This window comes from Patiria miniata, unplaced genomic scaffold, assembly GCF_015706575.1.
Source record: "Patiria miniata isolate m_02_andy unplaced genomic scaffold, ASM1570657v1 HiC_scaffold_3, whole genome shotgun sequence".
Lineage (NCBI taxonomy): Eukaryota > Metazoa > Echinodermata > Asteroidea > Valvatida > Asterinidae > Patiria > Patiria miniata.
The window spans coordinates 38,824,422-38,833,324 of NW_024037069.1; the positions used below are offsets into that span (position 1 = coordinate 38,824,422).

The 8,903-nt window shown below is 39.1% G+C and overlaps 1 protein-coding gene across 2 annotated transcripts in view; it reads left to right on the top strand.

Moving 5' to 3' along the window:
* Window positions 1-8,069, top strand: part of LOC119737122 (testis-expressed protein 47-like) — a 15,881-nt gene extending 7,812 nt beyond the window's left edge. For both annotated transcript variants that reach the window (XM_038211225.1, XM_038211224.1), the window contains exons 3-8: window positions 424-527; window positions 707-913; window positions 1,738-1,797; window positions 4,901-4,964; window positions 5,246-5,341; window positions 6,642-8,069. In XM_038211225.1, the coding sequence (XP_038067153.1) occupies window positions 424-527; window positions 707-913; window positions 1,738-1,797; window positions 4,901-4,964; window positions 5,246-5,341; window positions 6,642-6,685 (575 nt within the window). In that variant the 3' untranslated portion in view covers window positions 6,686-8,069. The remainder of the gene's footprint in view (window positions 1-423; window positions 528-706; window positions 914-1,737; window positions 1,798-4,900; window positions 4,965-5,245; window positions 5,342-6,641) is intronic.
* Window positions 8,070-8,903: the final 834 nt, after the last annotated feature.

Consider the following 8,903-nt stretch of genomic DNA (forward strand, 5'->3'; position numbering starts at 1 on the left):
TGACTTGTGATGGGCTTGTTGTGATTGACTTGTGATGGTGATGGGCTTGTGATTGACTTGTGATGGGCTTGTGATAGGCTTGTGATGGGGTTGTGATTGACTTGTGATGGGCTTGTGATTGACTTGGGATGGGGTTGCAGTGTGATGGGCTTGTGATAGGCTAAGTGATGGGCTTGTGAGTGACTTGTGATTGGCTTGTGATTGGTTTGGGATGGGGTTGCAGTGTGATGGGCTTGTGGTAGGCTTGTGATGGGGTTGTGATTGGCTTGTGATTGGCTTGCAATGACTTGATTACCTCTCTAAGGAATCATCCACTACAAGCAAACTTGGCAAAAGGTTCAAAGTTGGACAGAAGGACTAGACTACAGCAGTACTTTGAATCAGGAATTGAAGATTTCTCTGCTTTTTCTTCTTCTTTTCTAGCTCATTATGAGAAGAAGTTCAAGCAATGGCAGTCCCATTTCCAGGGGGAGGGAGCTACAGGAATGCTGCTGGTCTACCCTAACCATTATGTGCACCTTGTTGAGGTAGGCGTTCTTTCGAGAAACATCATCCATCAATGTTTAAGAAATGCAGCAGATGTCTTACCACTCAACCACTGAGCTTGCTGAATCAGCTGGACGCGATTTGATTGTAATGTAGCAGTTGGTACGGCAATCGAAATAGTATAAACTCAGTATGAAATTTGTTTTCCCCCAATTAACAGTCCTCAAGTGAGATGCTGATGGCGTTGATCCGTGACCTTGGCACCATGGAGGTCACCGGAGACCAGGCTTTAATCTCGCAGAGTAAGGTCCTCGTCATCTCCAGCAACGTCCCCACCAGGCTCTTCAGCCAGTGGAGCTTCCGGGTCCTGAACCTGCCGGCCTCACGACTGGAGGAGTATGAAACCTCGGAACCCATACAGAGTCTGGTAAGCAGGGCAAAGACCAGGGCCCAATTTCACGGCACTGCTAAGCACATGATTTTCTGCCAACAGAGCCTCCATCTATTTCATGGAGACCGTAAGCATAAGCACAGCAAAATGCACAATTACTTCAGAGGAAAAATTTGCCTGACTCTGTGACTTAACAATAAAAATCTCCATGCACGCGTGACCATTAGAACATCCTCGGCATGAAATAGAGCTTAAAGATTAGCAATATTTTTCTGCTATGCTAAGCACAACTTTTCTGCTGACTGTTAAGCAGCGCCGTGAAATTGGCCCCAGGATTTTAAAATGGCAGACATCATTTTCCTGCTTTCATACTTTCCATGTTTCTGACCTGAAGGGAGTGTATTAAATTTTTAAATGCTAAGATTTTGAGAGTGCTGTCTCAGATTACACATAGTGTTTATGGACAGCTTCCATTTTTGTTCTCTTTACTTTTTGTAAATTGAAAATAATTATAATACATTGTAGTTACTGAACAACACAGGGGACAGGGCCCCTTGGGGGACCCCCACCCCATCACCCCCATCCCCCAAAAAAAGGAAAAATTGTCTATACGTTTTGCATAACTCCACTGTGAATGCCCCTAGATATGATATTTATGACATAAAAGTTAGATCGGATGGATGCAACTTTAAAGTCTATAAACAAACGGAACAGAACATTCCTGGAAAAACAGGTTTTAATACCTCTTCACTTTCTGAAAAGGTTCCAAAGTGAAGGTCCTCACTATTTTTAGTTTATTTTTTCAACTGTAGTCTGAAAGTGTTCTTTTTGAAGAATGTTTTTGTTCACTGTTTTGATAGGCCCCAGAATGTCTGGCGTTGATGCTCAAGCTCGGTGCTTATTTGGCAAAACAACCCAAGGTAAGATAATTCAAACTCTTTTTAAAATCTTGTTTCTGTTTTCCTGTGCTCCAACTTTACTACACTTAATCCTGATCAAATCATCATTAGTTTTGAGTTATGGCTCGATTAGCGTGAACCAGATAATTGACAATTGAATACATCTTCAGGCAGTAAGGTTGACGGTGGAGATCGGGAAGAAGCTATAATAATAATGGAACCAAGGAATCTTCTAAAGTACCCATGGTACTGTAGCTTGTGAGCGTGAAAAAAACCTGTAGAGAAAAGATAATGATGAAATGTTCAGTTCTGGATGTTTGAGGAAACCCCAGATAAACGTTCTTGGAGACAGTGGCGCACCCAAGGGGGGGGGGGGGGGGCTGGGAGGGCTTGAGTTTTACGGTCCCACAATTTGACCATGGTGATATGTATGTGGCCTATTTTTTTAGTAGTATAATGGGGGTGTAAATGGCACCGCCAACGTAAAAATAGTCCGTCCCGAAAAATTAAAAAAAAAAAAAACCCATTTTTTTTTTCTGCGACCAAAACTTTTGGGCAACATTATTTATTTTAAATGCAAATTTCTAAAAAAAAAAAAAAAAAAAAAAATTTTTAGCCCCCCGCCAACCTGGCTCTTTTTTTATTTAATTCCAGAAGTGAATGAGGCCGTTTCCAAAACGGACTTCCAGAGCTACGGCTACGTCTATTGTCAGTGCGTCTCCGCGTATTTTCAATGGGCGCAAACCTAGACCTAGCTCTAGACAGTTGATTCGGATGCAGCCTTAGTTTTAACTGCCACATTCAGTCGAGAGATGTTTTGCCCTCCACATTTTATGTCCCTCGGGATAGCGCAAGCTATTTGCCAGGAAGTGGCCTGTGACCGTTGATATTTCCAACAGTCACACAAGCAATTCCCTCCTCCTCCTCCTTGTTTGTTTGAAGACATTTTGCCTCGTTGATTAAAAAACGGGGCGGGCAGGTGGCACGTGTTTGGGATTAGGAAGTTAGAGCCCAGCTCTGTCATCCTAAATCTGTTAAGTCTCATTGATCTAGCTTGGATTAGTGGTGCAGGATTTGGTTAATCTCAACACAAGCCTTTTCCCGTAATCATGTTTATTGCCCAACACAGTGTGTTCTTAGACTCCATTGTTGCTACTGCGTTTGATTTTGAGAGAAAAAATTTGCCGCACATGTTGGACTAGTAGGCAATATATTACAAAACGATTTTGTAAGTTTATCTGAGCGTGAGAGTAAGTCGTTACGAGCGCGAGTAGAACATGGAATAATATTATTCCATGTTTCACTCCTTTTCCCGTAATCATGTTTATTGCCCAACACAGCGTGTTCAACTCCATTGTTGCTACTGCGTTTAACTTTGAGAAAAAAAAATTGCCGCACATGTTGGACTAGTAGGCAATATATTACAAAACGATTTTGTAAGTTTATCTGAGCATGAGAGCAAGTCGTTACGAGCGCGAGTAGAACATGGAATAATATTATTCCATGTTCCACTCCTTTTCCCGTAATCATGTTTATTGCCCAACACAGCGTGTTCAACTCCATTGTTGCTACTGCGTTTAACTTTGAGAAAAAAAAATTGCCGCACATGTTGGACTAGTAGGCAATATATTACAAAACGATTTTGTAAGTTTATCTGAGCGTGAGAGCAAGTCGTTACGAGCGCGAGTAGAACATGGAATAATATTATTCCATGTTCCACTCCTTTTCCCGTAATCATGTTTATTGCCCAACACAGCGTGTTCAACTCCATTGTTGCTACTGCGTTTAACTTTGAGAAAAAAAAATTGCCGCACATGTTGGACTAGTAGGCAATATATTACAAAACGATTTTGTAAGTTTATCTGAGCATGAGAGCAAGTCGTTACGAGCGCGAGTAGAACATGGAATAATATTATTCCATGTTCCACTCGTGCTCGTAACGGCTCGTGCTCGCCCTCGGATAACTTACAAAATCATATATTAAAGGGACATTACTTCCTGGAACAAGCCCAATAGGGCTACAAAACACTTTTTAAAATGAAATTATTATTTAATTGGCAAGAGCATTAAAAAGTAAGATATGAACGTCCCCCGCAACAATCCTTTAAATACTGGGAAGTTTTGTGTTATTCTTGCGAGAACCATGCGAGAGCGAATTTCAGGGGGGGGCACATTTTTCCCCTAGAAAAATCAGGCTGTTGAGTGCTAGTTGTGAATCTAGCTACACGGTATCGCATTATGTGAACATATGAGAAATCACATTTTGTGTATTGGTGCTGTGTGTATTCGATATTCACACACAGAACTATATGATACATTGAAAAGATACGACTTGACAAACGTTTGTGTAAGTCAAAAAATGTCTGTCACATCCCATGTAAACAACCGGGGCTTTTAACCTTTTCTCGGGAATGGTTAGACATTAGGTTATAGTTTCCTTTCAACCAGACATTTAAAATAGTATAAGTTAATAATCCAAACCATGAAATTTTGGGGGATTTCAGGCCGTATTGCCCCTTTAAAGCCAAGTGGCATATGAAACACAGACTGACTCCATTTTGCAAAATTTAATATACTGAAAAAAAAATAAAATATGTATTTCATTGAAAAATAAATTATACATGTACGCCTGCCTTCTTTAATACTCCAAAGGACATCCACGTACTACACACAGCAAGGTCTACAAGATTTAAAGTCAATATGGATAAACCTTGGCTTTTGTTTTGACATTTCAAATGAATGAATCAAATCCCAGTTGTACGTCGTGCACATGCTGAAAGCACGTGTACTATAATGTGGCCCGGCTAATCCAGCTTACGTGGACCTCTTCTATGAATAGTCATTCTTGGGTTGGGTTGGGAATTATCGGGGGGGGGGGGGGATTATACGAGGGAAAACGACTACTGAAGTTAACTGATGCATATGGACTCAAAAGAAATTAAGAAAAACAAAATGGAATCTTTAGCCTTTACCATTCATAAATTGTAGGGGAGGATGATTGAAAAACTGAAACTGATTTGAACATGTTGCAAGGCATTATTCAATTTAAATCACAAAACTTGTAGATCACTCTCCGCAAATAGAATAATTTTCAAATCACTGATTTTTGTTTGTCCATTTCTAGGTTACGCTCAAGAATGTCATGGACTCACTTCACGAGAAAGTTCCAGATCTGCTCATACCACAAGGTTTGTTGTTTTGTTCTTGAGTTTTTTATTTTTTTATTTATTTTTTTTTCAACTTTTTCATTTTGATTTTAATGGAATTAAGTATTCCATTAAAATCAAAATGAAAAAGTTGAAAAATAAAAAAATAACAATACCAATTCAATGTTAACCTTCCCTCACATTTTATCCTTTTCAGTTTTCAGGAAAGTGAGCCTGCCCTTCCTGAACATATTATTGTCTTTCACAAGTTTCAAATGAGCAATTGGTAATATATATAACACTCACTGTTTTATGCTACACAGATCTGATTGGGTTTCTGCTGCAGAGCACTGATCTCTGCTCCCCAAAGGAGTTTTTGAATAGATATGACAAGCCACTAGATATAGTTCTGGATAGTGGTAAGTTTTCATCCCCCCTGGACCAGTCTCCCTTCCCCCATCACTCCTTCCCCTTTCCCACCCCATTCCCCCTTTCCCCTCCTTCCAGGTGTTGTAATCCAGTCACCACAAGTCAAGCACAAGCCAATCACAAGTCAATCACAAGTCAATCACTAGCCAGTCTCAAGTCCATCACAAGTAAGTCCATCACAAGCCAATCACAAGTCAAGCACTATAGCCAATATCACAAGTCCATCACAAATCAATCACAAGTCAATCACAAATCAATCACAAGTCAATCACAAATCAATCACTGGCCAATCACAAGTCAATCACTGGCCAAGCACAAATCCATCACATGTCCATCACAAGTCAATCACCAGTCTATCACAAGTCAAACACTAGCCAATCACATATCAATAACGAGTCCATCACAGCAAGTCAATTACTAGCCAATCACGAGACCATCACAAGTCAATCACTAGCCAATCACAAGTCAATCACTGGCCAAGCACAAATCCATCACAAGTCCATCACATGTCCACCACAAGCCCATTACTGGTCAATCACTGGTCAATCACAAGTCAATCACAAGTCAATCACTGGCCAATCACAAATCAATAACAAGTCCATCACAGCAAGTAAATTACTAGCCAATCACGAGACCATCACAAATCAATTGCAAATCAGTCACTAGCCAATCACAAGTCAATCACTGGCCAAGCACAAATCCATCACCATTCAATCACAAGTCAAAACAATAACAAGTCGATCATTAAAAAGAATCACAATTGGAAACACAAGTCAATCACCATATCACAAGTCTATCACAAGTCTATCACAAGTCCATCACAAGTCTATCACAAGTCTATCACAAGTCTATCACAAGTCCATCACAAGTTCATCACAAGTCCATCACAAGTCCATCACAAGTCCATCACAAGTCCATCACAAGTCCATCACAAGTCCATCACAAGTCCATCACAAGTCCATCACAAGTCTATCACAAGTCCATCACAAGTCCATCACAAGTCCATCACAAATCTATCACAAGTCTATCACAAGTCTATCACAAGTCTATCACAAGTCTATCACAAGTCCATCACAAGTCTATCACAAGTCTATCACAAGTCTATCACAAGTCTATCACAAGTCTATCACAAGTCTATTGCGTATTATTTAAAGTCAAATGGCAGGCTACTCAAATGAATTGTGATAAAGGCATTCCTTTGTTAATACGTGTCTGTTGTTATTGTTTATTGATGCTATACGATCAAGGGCTCAATATTCAATTTCACTTTCTCTCATTCATTCACTGCAGAACTGGTTTGGCCCCTACCCACCAAAAACTTCCCACTGAATTGATGTGGAACACTCATCGCATTCAGCAACTGAGGATTTCATCGAGAAATTATTGTTATTACTCTTGTAAATAATATGTACTGATGAGGCCGATGTATATACATTGTACATGTACATGTTCATAGTTGGAAAAGGGAATAAAAATCTTGTGCTTGGGATATGTTAAACACTCTGTTTAAGACCGGTTGGAGTCTGGATGCTGATAATTACCCAATCTGCAATAAATACCTTTTCGGGGAAAAAAAAATCAAATTTTTCGTTTCAAAAGTCAAAACAAGTCAAAAATTATAAAAGTTAAATGATTTTGATCAACAAAATCTACCGCAATGATATGCTCCGTGTGTTAAACAACTCCTTATATGGAGATAGATGCGTGCATCGTGCCTGCTACGTGATGTGGTGCACAACACAGATGCACCGGTAAGTGTGAATTTAGGACTACCACTGACTCAGTGGTAGTATTGCGCATGCCTACAGGACTTTAAACGTTTAACCGTTTAACTGGATCTCATGGGAGTCAACATTTCATGTGACACTGGAAAATAATGTTTAAGACCAGCCAGCCATGTCTTTATCAACGGTTTAAAACCAGCCACGTGACAGGCTCTTGACCAATGGGAATGGGTAAACTGCCTTTATGAATGCCAATTAATAGTCTTTTCTACCAATTAAATTGCTATAATTGTTAATCAAAACACCACCAAAATGTTAAGTTGTTTACGAATTGTTACTCCTTGTTTTTTGTCTTGTTAAACCTATCCTCTAATAACTCTGGGGTAAAGTTGATACTATTTATTGATTTAGTGGACTTTTTAGTTCAGAAAGCATATGCCGTTTGGAGTGTTGTAAATATGTATCACTGATTACTTGACACGTATCATGTCTTCTGGGAAGTGGTCTGGCAATAAATTGTGAAACTTTCAACTTCCCAGTCTGCTTTTATTTGCAATTTCAGACCTTTAAAAATGTGGCTGTGTGTTGTTTATAGTCCTCCTCCCCACAAGGTATGCAACAATTGTATACATATTAAAAGTAAGTAATCAGCAAGGAAGCAGTCACCTCTGTTTTCAGATCGGGAAAAGTCAAATTGAATGTCAAGTGTCGAAAATCGTAGACAGTTTTCAACCACCCCTGATTTTTATTTGGGTATTTTTTCCTGTGGGTTATGGCATGCAGATCTTTGGAATAAATTTGCAGCAATGAAAACCTTTCAATTGCAAGGCTTCAATAGGGATTCGGCTTATATTTGATCAACGATTTGAAGAATGGATCTCTGTTTATGTTGGATTTCAATTTGCATTTGAGCACGCGATGAAGCACGTGTATTGCGATGATCGAAGCACGTGTATTTGGCATTAAACTTGCAAATCTGCTACCTGTTGCTGAAGTTTATGTTCCACGTGGAATTATGTTGTTTTCGATCTTGTCTATCCAAGATGGCAAAACAAACAAGTGTTTTGAGGACTGAGGATTGGATAGTTTTTAAGGAACAGTCAAAGGGAATTGTCCTTGGTACCATCAAGATTTTGTTTGAAATGTTAGGTATTCCGCACCAAATTTGATTTTTGTTTGTTTGCAGTCTTATTTAAACAGGCATCCACAGTTAAAAAAACTGCTTTCCTTGAGGGCCCTGATTAAAAAAATACTATAAAACAATTAATTAAAGTAATATTCAAAACAAATACAGTTTTTAAAATTTAAACATAAATTAATGTTAACTGTTTAAGCAAAAATGTAAAGCAATAAAAGATAACAGCATGTTAAATTAATAACTTATATGCAGTAAAAAATAAAACAAAATCCAACAAAATATTACGGCAAACATGAACATAATTTGCATGTACAATTATATCAAAATAATAGAGCAGCAAATAAATGAAATAACATACCGGCAACATAAGGCCAAAAAAAATAATAAGTCGGTCTCTGGTCAGCGCGCGCGTCGATTTTAATCATGCGCGTCGATCTTTTTTTTTCCAAAATGTTCCGCGGTAGCTCCAACAGCGCCCTCTATTTCCGCACCTCCTTGGTTTTTTTTTACCAAAGAGCACCAAGGAATGGGAAATTGCACTAAGGCAAATGATCGAAAGCACCAAGGCAAATTATGGAGGACACCAATGTACATGAGGACACCAAAAAAGCAAAATAGTACCCCCCTTGTCTGTACAATCCAAGCTTGAAGAAAAGAAAAAAAAAGCTGCGTTTCCAGAACTTTGGTCTG